This window comes from Carcharodon carcharias, chromosome 13 (assembly GCF_017639515.1).
Source record: "Carcharodon carcharias isolate sCarCar2 chromosome 13, sCarCar2.pri, whole genome shotgun sequence".
NCBI lineage: Eukaryota > Metazoa > Chordata > Chondrichthyes > Lamniformes > Lamnidae > Carcharodon > Carcharodon carcharias.
This window is the reverse complement of record NC_054479.1, coordinates 142,358,976-142,383,798: the sequence shown is the minus strand read 5'-3', so window position 1 is coordinate 142,383,798 and position 24,823 is coordinate 142,358,976. Positions and strand designations below refer to the sequence as shown.

Here is a 24,823-nt window from a genome sequence, read left to right as displayed (position 1 = left end):
AGATTTCCCTGGGGCAGACAGTGGTGTAGTGGTAATGTCACTGGACCAGTAATCCTGAGGTCCAGGCTAATTGTCTTGGAACATGGGTTCAAATCCCACCACAGCAGCTGGTAGATTTTAAATTGAATAAACAAAAACACCCAGCAGTTTGACAGTGTTAATGATGGAATGTGATGCCAGGGAGTGATAGACTGGGAGGGGCTGGTTTGTTTTGTGCAAAGCAGATGTCAACAATCACACACTTATCGGGGTTAAGGCACATTCTGTTCTCTATGGATCAGGAATACCAGCACATGCAATTCAGTGCAGATGCTAGGCTTTTCAATAACAGTCATGTCACCAACACATTTAAAGCGACAAATGCCACTGTCAACTTCTCTGCAGCTGGCGGCGATCACAGGATAGAACACAACTGGCCCTATGTTGCTTTGAAAACTGAAATACCATTCCCTCAAATGATGATCTTGTAACCATTTTCACACCTTTTATTTGCCCTGCATTGGAAAACAGGGCACCTATCTGGTTGAGCGGAATCACAAAGCAGCAATGCATAGCAATTGAAAATGTTCAGAAAAGTGTAACTCATGTCCCTAAATTACCACAGTAACTCAGATGTCTTACAAGATTGCAGTCTGGAGATTCTTAAGAATACATGTGATCGACTCTGCCACTCTTTAGGGAGGTCACTGCCAAACTCCAAACTTCACTACTTGTTACCTGCAGACAGATTTCTCAGCAGCTACGGAATTCAAAACAAGTTTTAAGAATAGCACATGCCATACAAACTCTAATAAATATTAAACTTTGAACTAATGATCAGTATGTTATTCCACTCTGTTCTATCATTTTGTGTGGTTTTTATATTTAACTTGTAAACTTCCCTCAATTCAATCCTTGGCTGTGACTGAAGTTCATTTTTGTATAAATAAACCTCCATGAAGGTCTGCTCTATTATCAACACACCAGAAGCAGATGCTCAATTGATTCACAAGATCCTTTTTTTACTTCATTCTTCCATGAGATGTAGGTGTCACTGGCAAGGCCAGCATTTGTTGCAGGTTCCTAATTGCCCTTGAACTGAGTGGCTTGCTAGGGCATTTAAGAGTCATATGCAGGCCAGACCAGGTAAAGATGGCAGATTTCTTTCCTAAAGGACATTAGTCAACCAGATGGGTTTAGATTCCAAACGATGCTTGGCAGTTAATGGTCTTGTACCATCAACTGGTGCATTCACCATGGCAACACCTCTGCCAATCAGAGTCCACTTGCCAGCTAATCAGCATGCTCCTCTCTAGCAGTTCCTTTGCATTTGGTATTCTTGCAAATTGTTCTGATGAGTGCAAGATGAAAAGCTTTAGACAAAAAAAAAGTATTTTTTTCAGCAATGCTCAAGTTCTGTGCTACCAAATAACCATAAACATACAAATGCATTTATACCTGTATTACAAATCCATACCAGAAGTATCAGAGGCTGATAGTTACAAAGTACAGTTTATTAATGTAGCTATAATGGAAACAAAAATATACAGTATAGACAACATTAAAAGTGTTAGAAACTCAGATATTTCATATCCTATATTCATCTTTTTCAAATGTCATGACATATTTCTAATTAAGAGAATGAAAGGAATAGCCAAGTTTGTCTGAACACTTCACATATCATGATCCTTGGACTTATTCCTGGGATAATCATTTTTTGGTTGCCAAAGTATTTCAGACACTTCCGAACTCAAAAAGAAAACAATTTTTTCTTCAAAAAAAAAGGGTTGATTTTATATTTAGGCCAATAAACAGTTAAGATAAGCTTGTTAACCATATCAAGACAAAAAGTCAATGAGCTGAAGTGTTAACTCTGTTACTTTCCCCATGGACACTGCCTGACCTGAGTATTTCCAGCAGCTGCAGGATTTTGCTTTCGTTTGAGAGACAATATCAAGCCAGCATCAGTGCTTTCAAAGTAGGATCAATATTCAATCCTTAGTCTAGATTTTCTTTGATAAAATAAAAACAAACAGATGAACATTTAATCAGGCCCAAGGGTGGAACACATTATACAGTTGGTGGAATTTCCTTATTACTCAAGGAAAATGAATGCTTGTCTGGAGTAGTAGTTTTAATAAGGCGGGTCTTTCAACAATATGGATCTTCAGCTTACAATAGTTCTTTCCTCATCAATTATCTATGATGCAGCATCTATGGTGACTGCCTCTGAAATTCCTGTTCCTTGTTCTGTGCAAGTGACATGCAGTGATCCATCCCTTTAAAGAAGAAAAGTTATTGAATGTGTGTCAAATTCGAAAATTAAGCTGACTTTCAATATTCAGACAGACAGTTACCAACCTGAACCAGAGCTGTGATGATATGATGATGGTCACAGGTGGAAGGAAACTGGTTATATCTAGCAGACTTACATGAGTTTTATGACTACTTACTAATTTTAGGCTAATTTCAAGCCAGCTTGCCTTTAAAAATCAAACTCTTTCTGAAGGCTGTTTATAATTGGATGATAGAAAGTTTACAGCACAGAAAGAGGCCACTTAGCCCATCCTGTCTGTGCTGGCCAAAATACAAGTCGCCCTAATCCCACTTTACACCATTTGATCTGTAGCCCTGCAGGTTACAGCACTTGAGGTGCATATCCAGGCATCTCTGAAACAAGTTGAGGGTTTCTGCTTGTACTACTTTTTCAAGCAGAGAGTTCCAGACCCCCAGAACTCTGAAAAAAGTTTCCTCATCTCCCTCCTAATCTTTCTACCAATCACTTTAAATCTATGCCTCCTAGTCACTGACCTCTCTGCTGAAGTAAATAGGCCCTTCTCATCCACTATGATGCAAGAATTAGTGACCTACTTCTGTTGAAAGATGTAATCAGCGTTATTAACCTATTCATGGAGCTGAATAGAGGAACAGGAGAACAGGGTTCAGTTCTTTGTGCCATTCGTTTTCTTGCTTTATTATAGCTCAGTGAAGCAGCAAATGTGGTAAATATGCAAATAGGGCTTAATGTATTCTGTATAACCCACAGACATACATTTATAACAATAATATACACTTAGTGAGAAATTAGGAGTTCAATGCAATGACAGGTTACTAACCGCGTACTGGATCAGTCATTTAACTCTTTCAAGTCACAAGCAGAGTAAGATTAAAGAGAAAGCATAAATGCCTTGGAGCAGTGCCCAAATAACTCATCTGTCATTTTATGCAGCAAGGTGACAGGAGCACAGACATGCCAGTCAATGTTTGCCCTAATCATGAACCCTGCACATGGATTGAATTGATTAATAACCAGTTAGAAACTGAACTGTGCCATGGAAAAGACCATCTCCTTCTGGCATCTGGACAAAAAATGCACCATCACTGTGACCCTCAATGGATGGGGAAGTAGCTAAAAGATTTCTACTGACCAACAATTTCTTGATCATTTAATGAGACAAACTCTTGGAGCTGTGACTGTTTCAAACCAAAGTCAATTCCATCAACACTGAGATTGGTTTCTTTAATTCAAATTTATCTTCAACAAAACATGCCTCCAATTAAATTTTTATGCAATCATTAAATTGGCCACTTTTATTGTTCAGTTAAACAGTTAGTTAACGAGCTTTTCTTCCGCAGGTACTCCAGTTTAGTGGTGCCAAGTGGTGTGAGAACTGGCACAGTGGCCTCAGGTTGCTCATGCATTATAACATTCAAATGGATGAATGCCATGTCATTGGAACGTCATTCCAAAACCAACAATCCAAGTTACAGATAAACTGACAACATTGCAAGGCACTTGTGAGCTTTGTGATCCTGCCATCAAAACAAATGACCTTCCTTTTCTATTCTTTGAAACACAGAGGGGCTGATCCCATTCACCATAGTATGTAGGTACACAGACTCCAACCTTGGGGCCAAGTTCAGCTTGTTCCACTGCCGAGTAATCGAGTTAATGATTTTCATCATTTGTCATTTAGAACTCAGTTGTATTGATGGAAGAGGTAAGTGTGCCATATACAATTGTGTATCTTTGCATTAAAACTTGGTGCATTAGCTCACTTTGAACTCAGTTCAAATTTTTTTCTCAAAGCAACTCCACACTTTTCACTCACTTTTAACAGTCACAGTATTATCTCAAAGGAAATAGCAGGAGTAGGCCATTCGGCCCTTCAGGCCTGCTCTGATCTTGGCTGATTATCTGCCTCACTACCCCAATATCTCTTAATATCCTTAATGTATAAAAATCTATCAATCTCTGTCTTCAGTATACACAATGACTGAGCCTCTACAGCCCTCTTGTGCAGAGCATTTCAAATATTCACCACCCTCAGTGAAGAAATTTCTCCTCATCTCAGTCCTAAATGAACTGCCTTTATTTTGAGACTGTGCTTCCTGGATCTAGACGCCCAAGCAAGGGGAAGCATCCTTCCTGCATCTACCCTACTGAGTCACACATGACCATTTCTCTCAGGTCAATGCACGCCTAGGTGGCCAAGTGTCTGAGGGCTGGTGCAGATTTAATCATAGTAACCAGGAAAATCACTGATCTGTATTGAGTCAGCAATTCTCAGCCCAGGCATCATTTAGCTACAACTGAACATGGCACCTAGACAGGGGCAAGCAACAAGAAACTAAATTAGCAAAGGTTCTTTTTCTTAAATTGCAGAACAGAGAGTCTGGCTGTAAAGAGTACAGTCGTGGTCAGAGAAACAATATTAAGCTCAGACTTCATACTTGAATGCTTCTGAACAGTCACTAGCTATGCACATGAAAAAAAAACCCTGGGGACTGGAAGGAAAAAGAGAAAATATATCAAAAGGCAATTGATGGCTGTGGAACATCTGTTAAAGATCAAAACATACCTTTGGAAATCCCCATACATCAGTCCCAATTCCCCCTGAAAATAAATTTTGAAACACATACCTTTTCATGGTGAGAACAGATAAAATGTCATGGTTGCTGCCTTCCTTCAGTTGTAAATCTTTGAGAATAATCTGGTCAATAAAACAAAATGAAGCAACAACTATGAAGCGGGTAGAATGGAGTGTTCTAACCATTAATCTTATCAAAATAAAACTATTATACACATTGCACTCCTCGCTCTCTATATCCAACTTCCAAGGCGAAATCTGATTTTATCTCAAGATCTTCCAAAGGTTGACATCTAGTTCTAGCAGTAAAACCAAACACAGAACACAAACATGGCCAAGAGTCACCTGGATTTCCTTTCTTTATGCTGCATCCTCTTTAATATCCCGGGACAGTGGGGATTATAGTAATGGAAATAAATATTGGCTGGGTAAGGAAGGTGGAAAACATAAGTACCAAACAGCTACTCTCCAATAATGTGTCAAATAAAAATGACAGAATTAACTTCAACAAAACATATACAGAATATAAAATCCACAGACACCACTGTATAACATTTACTAATTAAAGTGCTTTTAAAAGTCTCTCTATTTGCTTATTTTGTGCATTATGGATTTTTTTTAATCAATACATTTTTCTGATGCCAATATGTTTTGATACTTTTTTTTTCCAGCTTGGTTTTAAAAGATTGAAGTTTTTTTGGGGGGGGGTTTCTGAAGTTCAGCTGGATCTGGAAATAAGGTGTCTTGACCACTTAGTGGACATGTATTTAAAAAAAAATGCTTCTCCAGGTATGGTTTCTTCTATTTAAGTTTTTCTCTAACATGTATCATTACATGGCAATAAGTAAAGCAGAAGACCTGCACACAGGGTGTATACTTCACTGGACAAACAGATTGCAATTTCCTTTACAGAGCACCTTAGCCTCACTCCACACCCACCTTTGCTGATCCAGTTGAGAATAAGAACTCACCACTACATCGCAAATCACAGAAAATAAACATGAGTAAACTACGTATGGAAACAAAGTTGGTCACAGATGCCCAATACTGGATCAACGAAATGACAGGAATAAAGTGATCAAAACCTACAGCATTCCAAAACTGTACTAGCATCCCCTGGTGGCATAAAACCATACATCTGTCATGTTATTAATGTGAGTTATAGCTACAACAGTCACACCAAAATTCACTTAGCTTCAGTGTTAACCTTGTACTTGAACAATGGTGGAAGCTTTTCTCCCTGCACTGTGTAACAAAATCATATACCCATTTTTCATTAATAAAAATCACCATTATATTAGACATAATGGCGAGGAATTAATCAATTGAGCAAATTATTGAATATTAATAAGTTAGTTTCATTTTTTGTTAACCTTGATATCAGTTAGACTTGTATTGTTGCTGGCAGCTTTATATACAGGGTAATGACCAGGTTCTAGAGCAAGCCCCCTATCCCACAGGGGGATGGGAGGGGAAATTGAAAAGAGCACGAACTTCCCAAAATCCCTTGACAAATGCATCTCAGCAACCTTTGCTGGTTTAGTGGGTAAGTCCACCATCCTAGTGTGGCATAGACCAGAAAAATCCCAAGTTCTAACTTAGCTCATCACAGAGCTTAACATTTGGGGATTCCAACTGGCCTGATGGTTACTGGTAAAGGGTAAAATAAACAAACAGCCAGTGCTTCCACTCACTATCCAATGGCTCTTGTTCGACTAAAGGATAAGGACAAGGTGAGGATTGGTTATGATGCCATGCAAAAATCAAACAGTTTGCCAATGCTAGCTGCCTAGGGTCATACATGGAGAATGGTCCCTTCAGGAGACTTGTCAGCACGTGTGGAAGTATACTCAACACAAGACAGAGGGTATTTTTTAAACAAAGTCTTTTGAGAGTTTTCTACCATCTCCTCTCTCCCTTCCAATTTCTATACTTAGGGAAGCAAACAGATTTTCAGATTAGTCTATTCAAGCCTGCTCCACCATTCAATAAGATCATGGCTAATCTTCAACCTTAAATTCACTTTCTTGCCCAATCCCCATATTCCTAGATTCCCTTACATTCCAAGAATTTTATCCCAGCCTACAGTATATTCAACGACTGAGCATCCACAGGCCTCTGGGGTACAGCGTTATTGCAGTCAAGACTGAAAAACAAAAACGGACCTGTGCCAATTTGTTTCTTTCTTGTTCACATCCTTTAACGCCAGACTCAAACAGCTCAAGGCAGACAGAGGAAACATTTCCTGGTGCCTGAAACGCATGGTGTTTTCTTGCTGGTAGTGGAGTACCTGACGGAAACACTACCTTGTATGTGTCAGATCCGGACTCATTACTCTCCTATAAAAAAAAAATCATAGGCTAAAATAATATGCAAGGGACTGCCAATAAAGCGTCAACGACGATGTTACCGCATAAACGAAGACACTACAATAGAATAACTTACAAAGCAAAATATCTCTACATCTTGATATTTTATTAACAGGTAGAGAGGACAATTTTCAACTTCCCCACAAAAACAATACAGGACAATATTCTTAATAAAAGCATTGAGCACAATCTTATTCTACTTTGACAAGCCAGAATTTTAGTAATTTGCAACAGACACTTCTACATAGTATTAAGCCCCACGTTGGATGAAATAGAGATATCATAGATCTCCATTACTGTTAATTAAACATGAGTGGTAGCACAGTTAACAAATCAACGGGCAACTGGAGTAAATACAGTCCATGACGCACTGGTTTTAATAAACGCCTATGGTAAATCATTGATTGCCTGCTATAGGCTGCACAAATATGTGATTTAGAGAATTAGATACTGCAGATGAAAACATATCAAGATGATCTGGATAAGTAAGATTATTTTTATTTTTCTAGAATCAGAAATCAGATTTTAATACCTTAGCAACAATGTTTCGTGCAGAGCACTCCACAATGACAGAAACTTCCTCTAATGAATTGTTCTCCTTTCCCAACAGTAACGCAGCCTCGATAGCTGCACCAACAGCTATCACTTCATCTGAGGGGATGGAGTTTAACAAATCAACATCTGGGAACAGATCTCGAATCATCTGCTGCAATTTTGGAATGCGAGCAGAGCCCCCACAAAGAACAACCTAAAAAGGAAAGAAAATATATCTTAAACACTTGAGGAATTAGAACAGACTAACATATTCTAATAAATAAAGTGAAGTTTCTGGTTCTCAGGAGTTCCACAGAAACATCTGATTTATTATGGGACAGAATTAAAGGAGAATAGACTGTCATTAATAGATCTTGAATTTTTGAGACAAATATTCTGCCTCAGACTGAGGTGGTGGTGGCAGAGTGGTATTGTCACTGGACTAGTAATCCAGAGATCCAGGCCAATGCTCTGGGGACCTGGGTTTGAATCCCACCACAGCAGATGGTGGAATTTGAATTCAATAAAAATCTGATGATGACCATGAAATCATTGCTGATTGTCATAAAAATCCATTTGGTTCACTAATGTTCATTAGGGAAGGAAATCTGCCATCCTTACCTGGTCTGGCCCACATGTGACTCCAGACCCACAGCAATGTGGTTGACTCATAAATGCCCTCTGAACAAGGGCAATTAGGGATGGGTAATAAATGCTGGGCCAGCCAGCAACACCCACATCCCATTGAACAAATAAAAAAATTGTCTGCCTTTCCCAAACAAAATCAGAACATAAAAATAGGGATAAAATTGCCCAATTGTCAAATAATTGTGTGCTGAACTGACTGTTTGTAATCAGAAAATCAGCTTTAATCTAATTGAACCAGCAAAACATTTGAATAAATAAAGACAATACTTAAACAACTTCATCTGACATTATAAAGGTTAATGCTAAACAGAGATGGTGCATCTAATTAGCTAACTCTCGACATCTCCCACTCCTCCAGAATCTTTTCTCAACAATCTGTGCACAAATTATTCAATGCATAATATACTGCAATGCTGCCTGTCAATGCAACAAAAAGGTAAAGCCTCCACATCAGAACAGCAGCATGCAAACACAGACATTTCTATGTTTTAAATGAGGTTTAACCATAACTATTTTTGAGTAGGGAGGGGTCATTATTAAGTCTAGCCTTAAAATGAAGAGGTTTAAGAATAGATCAGAACTTTATTTTTAAACACGAGGCATTATAACTCACCTTTTTTAAAGATTATTTTATAGGATGTGGGTGGCACAGGTGTGAAGGGAAGAGAAAGGGTATGCCATTTATAGATTGTCCACTACATGGTCAGAGTAACACATAAGCAGAGACCCAATCGCTATTTCCACCCCCCCCCCGCCCATTGAAAATGTGTTCCCAGTTTTCACTGATGAAGCTGAGGCTAACAGATAGGGAAGTAGACTGGAATGGCTTTGCCTGCAATCAAATAACCTGCTGACAGTGTCAAGGCTTGCACTTGAACAAAAACCACCCTGAATACCAACGTCACAGAGGCCACAAGAATAACTGGCAAAGTAATTGAAAAACAGAGTGCCGGGACAATTGGGATGCTTCTTCTGCCATTTGTTGGAGCAAAGTAAGTAAGAGTTACTCTGAAACTACTCTATGCTATATTGAGTGTGCTTTATGTTGTTAAAGAATGCTTACTTTGGAAATGTGCACCATTTCACAGCATTAACATCCACCGTGATGTAATGCAACCACACTGGCTCCCATGTGCATGGCACGAATTGTCATAAGTGCAAGCAACAACAATGTAGTTTTATATGCAAGATTTATGTTATTGCTTCTCATCAGATTATGATGATTTTAAAACATATTAGAATGTTTCAAATAAACTTGTTCCCTTGTAATATTAATGCTTATATGGAAACATCTATATTTCAGTTTCTGGCATGAATAATTTACTTATGATATGCCAGCGACGCCCAAATCCTGTGAACAAATAAAAAAATTTAAAACTAACAAATTTATTACCTTCAGTAGCAAAAAGGCAATGAAATATTTATCATTTCCATAAGCTCCCATTATTTCTCTTTTTGCAGCGGTAAGCGAAAACAGGTGAGGTTGGAGCAGTCAGTGGGGTTTTTTGCCCTGCTTAACTGATCCACAGACAAAATTTTTTTTTTGAGAATCGTAGGTTTAGGTCAACATTTATATTTCAGCATCTGTACACAAACCTTTGATATTTCACTTCCAGAAAGTCCTGCTTCTTCCACAAGCTTCTGAATAGGTTGGACACTTTGACTGAACAACGCAGAACATACAGATTCAAATCTTGCTCTAAAAATAAGATGCACACTTAAATAGAAAGACAGTCCACTTTTCACAAAAGACTTTGAATTCTAGAGGATTAGATAGCTTCGGGATTTGTTGCTCATGAAGGGAATAATTGATATATCAGACAGTCGATGTTAACTGGATTTCCATTTCAAGGTCATAATTTGTTAATGGTAACCATTAAAACAGTTCCAAAATGATTTCATGTTACAAAATGAGGAAATATTGAAACTGTTTCAATAAGAAAATCTACAACTAACAATATTCACGCCAAAAATTAACGGTAGAAAACACCATCTTCTTTTACTGGCCCAATGGAACAGGGCAGGCCGAGGGAGGAGTTGAAATTATGAGGGCCCACCTGGAGTACATAGGAAGGACCTATTTCCCATGGCAGAGCGGTCAATAACCAGGGGGGTTTCTTATGATTGCCAAGTTTTAAAAGATTGTTGTTTTAAACAATCTGTTTAAGGTAAAATGCAGTCGTGAGGGAGGGTCCTGTGACCTTATTTGAATTCTGCCCAACAAGCCTGGGCGGCTTGGTTACTACGGAGACAAGAGCCAAAAGACTTGCTGAATAAGCTGCAAACTTCTCACACCTGGAAACAAAGGCAAGTTGCTGACAGTGAATGGACTTTCAGTCTCCAGGCTTTTGGGGCAGAAAAGAAAGAGGGAGAAAAAGAGATAGACGAGAAGGACTGTAGTTAGTGTGGTCAGCAGAGAAAAGAAGCTACGAGTTCTCCGCAAGCTACTGAAGCAGTATGCGGGAGGGAAGGCGCTCCCTAGTCGAAGAAACACATCCTGTAGCTATCCAAGGAATCCAGAAGATTCATCCCGGCATGGTCAGTGGTGGGAAGAATAATCGTTGCAGCAGGCTTTACTGCTGATAGCGGATTTGGAAACTGAGGCACAGACTACTCCAGCTAGCTCAATAAAGTGGACCCTTTTTTCTCACTACCTCAAAATGGAGGTAATCCTAGGAAATATGTAACTAGAAAATACAGGCACCAAGGGAAATGGAATTTGAATATAGTAGCATAGAGTGAGAGAGGAGGTGGTCATTCATCCCTTTGTCTCTGTGTCTGATGCCAAAAGGCTAGAAGCCAGACTTTAGATAGAGACCTAATGCTATAGCCGTAGCTAAGATTCAACACCAACACATCTCTTGGCTTCATACAACTAACGATATACATACCTGGACACACTGCAATCGAAGTCTAAGCCTTCATGAAGTGAATCTACAAAACAATTTGAACTTCCCAAAGTTGATAATGTATGCTTAGCAACTTCAGCACTATTAATAAGCTTCATCATGGCTCTCGCGTTGCTCTTTATATCGTGTCTAAACAATCTATTATAAAAAAAAAGGTTTACAATTTTATTCTGGCAGAAATGGAGCAAGTATTGAAGGTGATCCAACATGTTCTGTATTTCTACTGTGCAAGCTCTTACCTCTGAAATTCTGAAGCTAAATACTGTGCCAAGGCTTCTGTGAAACACTCTCCTCCTATGCTGTCATCAGTATGAGAGGCAAGGACTCTGTACATGCCACTATTTACCTCTACTATTGCAACAGATAGTGATGATCCACCAAGTTTGTAAACCAGTGCATTACTATAAATGGATAGAAAAAAAATAAAATTATACGAAACAAAAACTGTCAAATTTCACTGCTTAGCTTGCTCAAAACACGTTTACACAACTGAAACCCACATTAAGCAGGGTTTAATCAGCAATATTGAGTGCAGATAGCATTGCTTTGAGCTATGAAAATGAACGAGATACTATAAATGAGGTTAAACAGAACAACTCTATTAGGCCCAATCAGCAGATTTGATTTGTGCATGAATCATCTAGTAAGATTTTCAATTTATAAAAACACTCCTTGTTCTTAAAGTCCCATCTCAATTCACAAGACTGGAACAAATTTATTATATGCAAATATTTATATAACCACAACTAGATATAAAGGTTCCATGACATTCTACTGAACTATTGATCACACAGGTACAGCTTATACAAGGCAAATTTCAAATTTTTGCACCATCATACTCACTGTTTCAACCATTAAAATACTAAAATAAACTACCTTTTCTCAGCAGGTGCCTCCTGTCCAACTCCAAAGGCAAGAAGAGCTGCTGCTGGTTCATGAATCAATCGCAACACGTTGAAACCAGATGCCTGGGCTGCCTGCCTACACAGAGTATAACATACCAAACAGCCACATAGTAAATATTCTGACACAGATGTTTCAGCGATGAAAATTTATGGTTAGCCAGCTATTAACTGGAGTACACAAGGAGAAAATAAAACACTAATTTAACTTGGAAGAATGTCACACAATCAAAAATGAATGAAATGTAAAGATGTGAACTGACAAAAAGGTGCCAAGTGTTTAAATGCACAGACCAATGAAAAGTAGGTGGATCAGTTTGAACTTTTGCAATTGGATAGATTTAGGAAGGTTTTACTTAGCTTACCTTAGCACATTTTTCTGGTTCTTCCCAAAGTCCAGTGGGACAGTTATGACAACATCATTTACGTCAGAGCCCAATGCTGATTGCGCTGTTTCTGTTAATACAAAAATAAATTCAATTTAGCAACAGAAATTAAAACTTAAAATAGTGGAAAACTAAGTTATTTAATCTCAAAACATATCCAAGATTAACCTTGCACCCCACAATTACCATCACGCTGGCTACCACAGGTTTCATCCTCTGTTTATATACCTTTACTCCAGCCTTGAATACGAATATCTGCTATGGCTCACTTGGTAGCAGGCTCACCTGAGACAGAAAGTTGAGAGTTCAAGCCTCAAACCAGGGCTTGAGCGCAAAAATCTAGGCTAACGCTCCAGTGAAGTGTTGAAGACCCTGTCTTTCAAATGAAACTTTAAACCGAGGTGAATGCAAAAGATCCCATGACACTATTTCAAAAAGCAAGGAAGTTATCCCTCATGTCCTTATCAATGTTCATCCCTTAATCAACATCACAAAAACAGATAATTTGGCCAATATCACATTGCTGTTTGTGGGAGCTTGCTGTGTGCAAACTGGCTGCCGCTTTTCCTACAATACAACAATGACGACAATTCAAAACCACTTCATTGGCTGTAAAGTGCTTTGGGACATCGCACGGTTGTGACTGATGCTATAGGAACGCAAGTCCCGCCTCCCCCCCTTAATATAAGTATAAATCTTGTTTTACATGATTGGAGAATGTAGGATGTAGAGATCAATGTACCTGAACCTGCTTGATTTTTTGTCCATTAACTTTGATAATGTCACATGGACAACGATACACCATTTTTCACAACTCCCCCCCGCAACAAACTCTGCCAGACTAATTCAGTCATTTAGAATGCAGGGACGGGAATCACAGGATCAAAAGCTTTTAGAATGTTCACTGTAATGCTATCATCACTGTTCCCCTTCAAAACAGTTTAGATTTCTGCATTTTGGGCGTTTTATTTTCTTTTTATTCTCCGGACCTGAGCAATGCTTGCAAGGATGCAGATATTTCCCATCCTCATTTGCTTTGAGTCACTTCCACGAACCACTGCAGTCCTTGTGGTGGTGATGATGCGCCCACTTTCGTGCTCTGATAGGGAATTCCAGGATATGGTAAAGTGCCCCACTACTCCTCAATGTAAACTCCTAGATGGCCAAAGTAGATCCCTGATTCAATCCAAAATTACATCTCCCACCGAAGCCTGTTCATTTTTGAATATAAATCAAATTTTAGGGCGCAAATTTCCCTCCGAAAACAGTTACACTCACCCTTCATTTTCTCAAAAATCAACTTCATTACTTCTTCTGGAGGGACAATCCTGACCTCTTCCCCAGTATCAATCTCGTATCTAGGTTTGCCATCCTTATCAATAACCTGTTTAAACATTTAAAAAGACAACTCAGCTTGACCCCAATCACAACACAATTAATTCTAAGCAACAAAACGATTGCAACAGCTGTGAACCGTAAACATTGTGTTGCACAGAGCTCGAAAGGGGTGATATTCCATGATAAATCCTGTACGTTTCGCAGACTACAAAATAAGCTCGACTGGTCCTTCACTCTTCCCTTTGGATAAGGTACTGGTGTAAAAAAAACTTGTTAATAAGGTCGTCACTGGCAGGCGACTTATGCATGTATTTCCTGTTATTGCAAGCTTTTCTCAAAGTATCACATTTAATGCAATCATTAAAAAAGCAGAATGTTTCCATTCGAGTATAACTGCTCTAAAGCTACTGTTTAGTGCTGCAAGGAGAAAGCCAAATCCCCTGCAGTGTGAACCTACCAAGACTCTAGCCTAGCTGTGGTCTAAACAGTGAATGCTCTCATTTTTTCCTTATTACTACTGCTTGTTTTGTCTTCCTTAAAGCAAAGCGCTCATTTATTCTGTTGAAAAGTCACACAACTGAAACGTTAACTTGGTTTCTCTCTCTCTCCACAGATGCTGCCTGACCTGATGAGTAAATTCCAGCATTTTCCATTTTTATAAAACAATGCTGTATGCTTTTTCATTTCCGACATATTCAAGGCCACCTTTTCCTGGCCAAGATATATTTTCAACAAGCCACTAAAAAAATTTATAACAGCTTTCCAGAAGTTAAGTTATAGTACCTCACTGCTGTCCTGTAACTATTTATTTATTTATTTTTACAGCACTCAATAGTAAGGCAAGAAAAACATCTTTCAAAGCTTTGGTGTTAGATGTTATCAAGGTGTTTGTTTTCATGAGCAGGTTAATCTTAGAAGTGCATTTTTGCACTCACATTGATGATCTCTCTTCATCAGCGTTCTAGCTGAATGACAAGAATGAAGAACAATTAGCCAGTGTTCTAGTACCAAGTTACAATGATTTTCAGGTTTTGCTTTTAAGAAAACGAGCTTAAAAGAGCGTGCAAATAACTTCCTAAAACAGGCCATAGCCATCTTTATGTCAATACTTACAGAACATTTACTTTCAGCCACATGCTTCTGAACTTGAGGATCATCAAAACTAGCAAAAAGTTAGAAACAACTTTGAAAATGGAAGGACAAAATTTAATTAAAAGAACATAAATGTATAAAATTGCAAAATACTTGCGCTCTTTCAAAATTGCTGTTATTACATGTGCCCGGATTACAACATGTATATAAAACATCTACCAGAGAGACAAATAATTTATTTTTATTAGATTTCTGCCCACTTGTGTGGCCTTCTAACTGGTAGGAATCCTGTGCTGGACTAAAAACATAAACCAGGCCATGTATCAGGAATGAAACAAAATCTCACCCCAAGTTCTCTACTTTACATCCCTCGCTGCATTACCACTGTTAGATCTGTAGACAACTTCCAGCAAAGACTTCAAGTCTTTCCTGTTCCTTAGATTTACCTAAAGTATTTCCACTGTCCCAACACCAAACCTACACTAAATTTATCACACAGATTAAAAACAAAGAACTGCGGATGCTGGAAATCCAAAACAAAAACAGAATTACCTGGAAAAACTCAGCAGGTCTGGCAGCATCAGCGGAGAAGAAAAGAGTTGACGTTTCGAGTCCTCATGACCCTTCAACAGAACTAGGTGAATCCAAGGAAGGGGTGAAATATAAGCTGGTTTAAGGTGTATATGTGTGTGTGTGTCCGTGTGCGTGTGCGTGTGGGGTGGGGTGGGGTGGGGTGGGAGAGGAGAGTGGAGGGGGGTGATGTGGTTGTAGGGACAATCAAGCAGTAATAGAAGCAGATCATCAAAAGATGTCACAGACAAAAGAACAGAGTTGTGGAAGGGGGCCGGGTTCCACAACTCTTTCTCTGGTACATCGATGATTACTTCGGTGCTGCTTCATGCTCTCGTCGGGACTTGGAAAAATTTATTAATTTTGCTTCCAATCTCCACCCCTCCACCACTTTCACGTGGTCCATCTCTGACACTTCGCTTCCCTTCCTTGACCTCGCTGTCTCAATCTCTGGTGATAGACTGTCCACCAATATCCATTACAAGCCTACCGACTCCCACAGCTACCTCGACTACAGCTCCTCACACCCCACTTCCTGTAAGGACTCCATCTCATTCTCACAGTTCCTTCGCCTCCGTCGCATCTGTTCTGATGATGCTACCTTCAAAAACAGTTCCTCTGACATGTCCTCCTTCTTCCTTAACCGAGGTTTTCCACCCACAGTCGTTGACAGGGCCCTCAACCGTGTCCGGCCCATCTCCCGCGCATCCGCCCTCATGCCTTCTCCTCCCTCCCAGAAACATGATAGGGTCCCCCTTGTCCTTATCACCCCACCAGCCTCCACATTCAAAGGATCATCCTCCGCCAACTCCAGCATGATGCCACCACCAAACACATCTTCCCTTCACTCCCCCTGTCGGCATTCCATAGGGATCATTCCCTCCGGGACACCATGGTCCACTCCTCCATCACCCCCTACTCCTCTAGGCCCACCTATGGCACCACCCCATGCCCACGCAAAAGATGTAACACTTGCCCCTTCACTTCCTCTCTCCTCACAGTCCAAGGGCCCAAACACTCCTTTCAAGTGAAGCAGCATTTCACTTGCATTTCCCCCAACTTAGTCTACTGCATTCGTTGCTCCCAATGTGGTCTCCTCTACATTGGAGACCAAACGTAAACTGGGTGACCGCTTTGCAGAACACCTGCGGTCTGTCCGCAAGAATGACCCAAACCTCCCTGTCGCTTGCCATTTTAACACTCCACCCTGCTCTCTTGCCCACATGTCTGTCCTTGGCTTGCTGCATTGTTCCAGTGAAGCCCACGCAAACTAGAGGAACAACACCTCATCTTCTGACTAGGCACTTTACAGCCTTCTGGACTGAATATTGAATTCAACAGCTTTAGGTCCTGAACTCCCTCCTCCATCCCCACTCCCTTTCCGTTTCTTCCCCCTTCCTTTTGTTTTTTCCAATAAATTATATAGATTTTTCTTTTCCCATCTATTTCCATTATTTTTAAATATTTTTAAATCTTTTCTGCTCCCCCCCACCCCCACTAAAGGTATACCTTGAGTGGTCTACCATCCATTCTTAATTAGCACATTCGTTTAGATATATATCACCAACTTCAACACCTCTGTGTTCTTTTGTGTGACATCTTTTGATGATCTGCTTCTATCACTGCTTGCTTGTCCCTACAACCACACCCCCCCCTCCACTTCTTTCTTACACACACACACACACACACACACACACACACACACACACACACACCTTAAACCAGCTTATATTTCATCCCTCTCCTTGGATTCACCTAGTTCTGTCGAAGGGTCACGAGGACTCGAAACGTCAACTCTTTTCTTCTCCACCGATGCTGCCAGACCTGCTGAGTTTTGCCAGGTAATTCTGTTTTTGTTCTAGATTTATCACACTTTTTGTCATTGCTATACAGGCAATAGATTCTAATTTTTCATCACACTTGCTTTATTTTAAAGCAGGTATTTTACTACTTTTCGTGATCTTCTCTATTCCTGGAACATCTTACTTTTATCACTCCTTCTAGTTTGTCCTTTGAGCTTAATCTCTCTTTTTTCTTATCTTTAGGTTAAGAATGTTTCCACCTATTCCATCTTCCCCCACTATTATTCATTTTAAAATCCTTTCTCCTGTCCTACTGATACTTTCTGCCTTAAGTTTGAGCCCGATCAGGTTCCGATGCAGTCCATCCCCACTGTATAACTTCCTCCAGTACTAATACGGGTGCCCCAGGTGCCACAAGCCCTCTGAAGAATTGAAGATAATTGCAAAAAAAGTTAAAAATTAATGCAGCTTAGTTATGCTGTGTAAAAATTTTCTGGTAATTTAGTTGGGGTTGTTACGTGAACACGCATCCAAATATAAATTACTGGAATTCTTACAAAGGTTTGAGAATTCCGAAACAGACTTTGAATTCAATTGTGCAAATATCAATGGTTTTGGTGAAAAATTATAGAATTGCATTCCAAAGTGAAAGATTTTGCACAAAATATTTATAAAATTGCAATCAATTAAACATTATCTTCATATTCACTGAAACACCGCCTCATTACAAACAAAAATAACCTCCTTAGAAAAAGCACAATGTACAATCCTTGCATTTTACTATAAATTGCGTTCAAAATGATCAAATATTTGATATCTCCCCCAGTACAACTTGGGGAACAAACATCTGAACAGCACTTCTACTGAGGCAAGTAAAGATACATTTACATAGGACTGGTTGCAAAGATTTCAACACTTACCGTCTGCCAAGAATCTGTTTCACTTTCACAATAGTGTTTGAAGCATTTCTGATTCTACCTTGTTTTGCTGCCAAGCCAACAATCTAATAAATAAAGCAAATAATGAGACTCTCATAATTCAACGATGTGTACAATGTCAAAGATATAAAATGGTTCCAATTACCTTCTCATTTTCTCTATAAGCAATAACTGCTGGGGTAACACGGTCACCGGCATCATTTGCTACAACATCTGCTCGTCCATCCTAGGTGGAAATGAATTCAAGTTTCACATTACAGGAAAAATACATTAAAAACATCGTTACTACTTGCTACAAGCTGTGAACAAAACTGTATTCAAAGAATATCTAACTAACTGGACGGTGCAGTGGATTATCAAACCAACTTTTAACATTTTTGCGCCAGCCATGGCTCAGTTAGTGGCGTTCTGGCCTTTGAGACAGAAAGTTGTAGGTTCCAGCTCCACTCCAGCACAAATTTTGAGGTTAACAATCCAGTGCGATACTGGAGGGGAATGCTGCACTGTCAGAAGCGTCCTTTTCAGATGAGATGTCTGCCTCTCAGGTAGAAGTAAAAAATCTTGTGCCACTATTTTGAAGAAAAGCAAGGAATTCTCCCCAGTGTTCTGGCCAAGATTTGTCCCTCAATCAACATCACAAAACCAACTACCCAGCCATTATCACATTTTTGTTTGTTAGAGCCTGCTGTGTGAAAATTGCTGTCGCATTTTTAATATTATGACAGTGACTTGTTATGATCCCAGTTATGAGAATATTGGACAAGCCTGACACTTGTTAGGATCTGGCTTGGTAGGCCAAAATCATTTAAATAACAATGTGTGGAAGAACAAAAGGTAAGGAAATAAGCAGCAGGGCTCCAAGATGAAATTGAAACATCAAAAGAATCTTTACTATACAAACTTGGACAAAACAAACAAGCAATAATAACTAAATAGGTACACCAAGAAAATAAGATAATGACTCTAAACAATGAGTTACTACTTTAAACTCAATCCAACAGACCTAGCCCAGTTTAACTGTTTTACTGTGGCTTTCACTCCGATAGGTTTTTAAACATATGCATAGTCTGGGAGGCAACTGCCTCTTTCTCTGCATCTGGCTGCACAGGTCACAGCTCAGCTCTAAGGTACATCCCTATCAATACAACCTCCTGGTCCAAGTATAGGCTTCGCTGGCAGTCACACGCCACGACCCACCAGACACACAGGCACTCCCTTGGCGTCTATTCCGTAGCTGGACTCCTCCTCTCTTTAGAGCTAATTGGTCTCTAGAGCTCCCTCTTTTCCTCTCTAAACATAGAGAACTGAGTTCTCTTGTTAAACACAACAGGTCTGCTTCTCTTACACTTTTATCCCTAAACAAAAATAAACAAAATCCACTAGTTTTCCTTTCAGAGCATAGCTCCACCTTCAGCAATTTTCTCTATAGGAACCTGAAGGCTTTCTTGCATCTAAAAGCCTCTCAGCTGGGTCAAAAAATCAAGCATGGTTTATAAACACACACAAGCATCCTAAACCAAATCAAAAGTAAGCACCCCTCGATTTACCTTAAACTGAAACCAAAACTCTACATTCTTAACCCCTAATATAATCCTCAATAGAGATAGTTACAACTGAATACACTTCAAAAGTAATTCATTGATTGCAAAGTGCATTGAGGCATCCTATGATTGTGAAAGATGCTATTTAAATGTATTTAAAGTCTTTTTAAAGTCTAAATGCATATAAAGTCTTTCTTTCATTTGAAAACTATGGTGCAATGGGCTGGTGAAATTTCTAATATGCTATGACATATTATAAATCCAACCTGGACTGATTTTCTATGAGAAAATAAAGGAGGTGACTAGAGGAAGGAGAAATGAACTAACACAAAGATAGTCAAGATGATATTCTGCTTACAGAACCCAAAGTAAAGAATAGATGGAAAGAGTAAATCGAAGACCTGTATGACAAGATGGTAAGCCAACAGAACTAGAACCTGGGAAAGACAACGACATTTCACAGGATGATTTAGGACCGGATCTTCTAGAGTGAGAAATGTTTAGAGCTATAAAGTAAAAGGACAGGAGAAACAGAAGAATGCGATAGAACCATTGCATAATAATAAAGACTGAGACAGGGAGAGAAAGAAAAAAATTGGTTAACTTGTGCAAGATGTACACCAAAGGAGAATGGCTGGAAAAGTTTGAGGAAAACTAAGGCCCCATTGAAGAAGATGGCGAATACAGGTACCGGACCCTGCATCCAGGAAGCTCGGGACTGGACGTGTGCCAGATACGGGGATTTTCCAGATTGAGTACTGGGGCTGGGTGGGAAGAAACGTGGACTTGCTTTGTGGAGTTTGAAAAAGCTTGGTGAACTCGCAAAAGCTGTTGAAAGTGACAAAGATAATCCAAATTGATTGGAGAGATAAAAGAAATAAAAGAATAAGTGTAGCTCTGGACATGGGGCAGATTGCTACAATCTGGACGGTATTTAGTAATCGCAGCTGTCTACAATCACCATTGTTCTTTAACATCAATGCAGAAGCCATGATTAAAAGAAGCACTAGATAAGGTACAGAAAAGAGTTGAAGTAGAAGGTCAATTGGTGAATGTCGAGAACTTTGCAGATGACCAGGCTCTAGTGGCTGCACAGCAGAAGATCTAATGGATAAAATGAATGAAGTGGTGAAAGTTGACAGAATGAAAATTAATGTAAAACATGAAAATTGGAAGAAATAATGATGGGAAAGCCAAGGTCAAAATAAATGGTCAACAGCTGGAATCACAGTTTAAGTACCTGGGAAGCATCTTGTCAGAAGATGGTTACAGCCAGAAAGAAATCACAACTAGAATAGCAATGGTAAAGAATGCTTTCTCAAAACATAAAAAATTGTTCAGCATAGAATGAGTAGAGATCTTAAGAAAAGGATTATCAAGACTGTGATTTGGAGTGTCTTATTGTATGGGGCTGAAACGTGGAACTGAAGAAAAGCAGACACCCAAAGACTAGAAAGTTGTGAAGTGAGGTTCTGGAGAAGGACAGAGTGGTTAAGTTGGAGAGGACACAAAAGCAATGAAGAAGTTCTCAGCAAGGTGGAGGAGGAAAGATGGTTAGCGAATAGCATCAAGAAAAGACAACAAGGTTGGATTGGCCATTTTCTAAAGTATGAGAACTTGCTGCAGGGGGTGAGTGAAGGCAGATTAGAGGGATGTAGACCAATAGGGAGAAAGAGAATAATGATGATGTAAGGCAACTTGAAATTGAAAATCGGAGGCTCTGATGAACAACTGAAAAGGGAAGTGCAAGACCACAAGATGTGGAGAAAGAAGTAGAGAACCTGTCCTTAGCCAGATCACCACTACCTGGAACGACGGACATGGGAATCTCCACTCTCTGCAGATTATAAAAGTTCCACATAAAAGAAACTAGTTTTTTGGAAACAAGAGGCCAAAGTTCAAACCAACAGCTTCATTAATTATGCCATTGGATTGCCAGGGAAAACTATTTGTTCTAGTTTGGGAGGGATGTGTTATAGCTGTGCACTTTCTGGACCCAAGAGTGCATGAATTGGCTATGAAATAGGATTCTGGGAATGTACTCCACAACCCAGCACTAATATTCTTCACCGTAACAACTTAAAAAACATTTTAGATGAATTCTGAGATATTTAAAAACTGTTTGATAACTTAAAACATCATGCAATCTCAAGATATAGAAAATATTGGAAATACTCAGCAGGTCAGGCAGCACCTGTGGGGACAGAAGCAGCATTAACATTTCAGGTCGATGATCTTTCATGATAGCTGGGAGAAAAGTATGGAACAGGGTTTACGTACAGAGGCAAGAAAAGGTGCCCAAACTCAAAATTACCTTGTCTAAAATTCCTCCCAACCAGCTTCAACCAAGAATTTTATTCTATTCTCCCAATCTTTCCCTTTCCATCGCATCTGTTCCAAGAATGCAGCCTTCTATAACTAATGCTTCCTTCAGATCTTCCCTTTCCTTCAACTGAGGATTCCCTCCAAGATAGTTGACACTGCCCTCAACCATGTCCATTCTATTTCCTGCACTTTTGCTCTCATACCTCCCGAGAGAAGGTTCCTATTGCCCTCACCTTCCAACCCACCATCCTTCAAATTTAGTGGATCATTCACTGCCATTTCTGCCATCTCCAGCACGATGCCAATACCAAACATAAATTTCCCAACCCTCCCAGTATTCAGAAGGATCATGTCCTCTATCTCACCCTCCCTTTCACACAGCAACTGCCCTTCAAGTTCTCCACATCCCCCTGCCCCCAACACACCACAGGGCCTAAAAACTCCTTCCAGGTAAAACAGTGATTTACTGGTACTTTTTTCAATTTAGCACACTGTATAAGTTACTCACAGTGTCATCTCCTTTACATTGAGATGATCAATCACAGATCGCTGATTGTTTTGCTGTACACCTCCAGTCAATCCACAAACACAGCCATGAGCACTTGGTCACCTGCCATTTTAATTCTCCACCTTAGTCCCACCCTGACTCTCTCAGTCCTTGGCCTCCTAAAGCTCAATGGAAGCCCGAGGAACATCTTTTGATTAAGCACTTTATAGCCTTCTGCACTGGACACTGAGTTCAGCAATTTCAGATTACCATTCTGTTTTGCTTTGCACCATTATCCCTTTTGTCATTTACACTTTCCTGCCTCCTACTTTATCACAGTCTTCCTTTCCTCTGCCTCTGTACTTGCTTAAAACCAGTTACTTTCCTAACTTTTTCCAGTTCTGGTGCAAGTTTATCAACCTGAAATGTTAATTCTGTTTCTCTCTCAACAGATGCTGCCTGCCCCGAGTATTTTCAGCATTTTAAAAGCTGCCAGCATGTGCAGTATTTCACTTTTGAAAAAAAGCTATATTTCTCTGAAACATACTCTCAGATATGTAAAATTCACTTTTTAAAAGTGCCCTGCCCTAATATTGATAGAAAATTGAATACCTACTTTTAATATCTTTTATCTAGAGATACTTTCTAACAAATGGAACACAAGCTGTTAGCATAATTAACACCAGAAGCAGTTCAACATCTGATGCAAATAAGAATGACAAGCTACAAATGCAGATTTTAAAAAATCAAATCACAATTATGAAGGCCCTTATGGTTGCCAAAAAATTAAAACGTGTTAGCTTGATTCACAGTAGCACTGTCACCACTCCACACGAGGTCCAAGTCCCACTCCCAGATTTGAGCAGATTTCAGTGCAATGCCTAGGGGCTAATTTGTCACTTATCTACTCAGTTGCCTCTCAGTGCTACCCCACTTTCCCACTAAACCAAACATCCCAGTTTCCCCCCATCCCCGGCCCTAGACTTGATCCTTTCTGAACTCATCTAGCCCATGAAACCCATCTCCTGATCCCTTGATGACCCCACTACACCCAAACTGCTGACCAGCCTCCACGTTAGCTGACAGTGCAAGTGTTTCCTTTGCTTGTGTACCGTTCCCTTACCTTTCAAAATTGCCATCCTCTTCCTATTCCCCTACCCCCCTTCCTCAGGGGAACTACCCACTGCCCTTGCAACGTAACCCCATCACTGAGCCTCCCCCAACCCCCCACCCACACCCCTCAACCCCCCCCACCCCAAACCACTCCCCTCCCAACCCCCCCCACCCCAACCCCCTCAACCCCCCCAAACCCCAACCCACTCCCCTCCCAACCCCCCCAAACCCCAACCCACTCCCCTCCCAACCCCCCCAAACCCCAACCCACTCCCCCCCCAACCCCCCCCACCCCAACCCACTCCCCTCCCAACCCCCCCCACCTCAACCCCCCCACCCCAACCCAATCCCCTCCCACCCCAACCCCCTCAACCCCCCCACCCCAACCCACTCCCCTCCCAACCCCCCCAAACCCCAACCCACTCCCCTCCCAACCCCCCCCCACCCCAACCCACTCCCCTCCCAACCCCCCCCACCTCAACCCCCTCAACCCCCCCACCCCAACCCAATCCCCCCCACCCCAACCCCCTCAACCCCCCCACCCCAACCCACTCCCCTCCCAACCCCCCCACCCCAACCCCCTCAACCCCCCCACCCCACACCACCCCCACCACCCCCCCAACCACCACCCCCACCACCCCACCCCAACCCACCCCCCCACCCAGTGCCAGCAAACATCCTCCAGACATCGTGCAGGACATTAGTGGCTACGGCCAATGGGCAGCACCGGCCACAACGGGTAGAGATTGAATTAACCAGGCTCCCTGACAACGGGCAGCGAGGCCACCCCGGGAAAGATCCCAGCCGCTGTGAACCCAGCACCGGCCTCCCCTGTCTCTCTCTCTCTCTCTATCTCTCTCCCCACAGCCCGGCCTCCCCGACCTTGTAAACGGCCACACAGCTGCACGTGCCCCCGATGTGAACTCCGATCGCCGCCATCGCGGTAACCAGGAGAAACCGCCGCGAACGCCGGGAAGGCGCTCGGGACCCGACCAATGGGCGTGACGGATGGAAGCAGG

At 40.8% G+C, this 24,823-nt stretch overlaps 1 protein-coding gene across 1 annotated transcript; it reads right to left on the bottom strand.

Annotated features, from left to right (window-relative positions):
- Window positions 1-1,472: 1,472 nt before the first annotated feature.
- On the bottom strand, window positions 1,473-24,806 carry hspa14 (heat shock protein 14). The gene is made up of 14 exons (XM_041203479.1): window positions 24,687-24,806; window positions 18,484-18,564; window positions 18,321-18,403; window positions 15,050-15,098; window positions 13,877-13,982; window positions 12,578-12,668; window positions 12,187-12,291; window positions 11,550-11,711; window positions 11,293-11,448; window positions 9,998-10,100; window positions 7,752-7,967; window positions 7,016-7,189; window positions 4,903-4,973; window positions 1,473-2,258 (listed from the first exon to the last, which is right to left on the bottom strand). Exons 1-14 carry the CDS (start codon window positions 24,741-24,743, stop codon window positions 2,180-2,182), a joined length of 1,533 nt encoding a protein of 510 aa, XP_041059413.1. The 5' UTR covers window positions 24,744-24,806; the 3' UTR covers window positions 1,473-2,179.
- Window positions 24,807-24,823: the final 17 nt, after the last annotated feature.

What these genes read in the sequence shown, in the direction of transcription:
- hspa14 (XM_041203479.1), bottom strand. Translation starts at nt 24,743, where the DNA reads ATGGCGGCGATCGGAGTTCACATCGGGGGCACGTGCAGCTGTGTGGCC. An exon ending in GAGGCACCTGCTGAGAAAAG is followed by an intron (nt 11,712 to 12,186) that starts GTAGTTTATTTT and finishes ATCCATTTATAG; the next exon opens with TAATGCACTGGTTTACAAAC. An exon ending in TTCGATTGCAGTGTGTCCAG is followed by an intron (nt 10,101 to 11,292) that starts GTATGTATATCG and finishes TCTTATTTTTAG; the next exon opens with AGCAAGATTTGAATCTGTAT.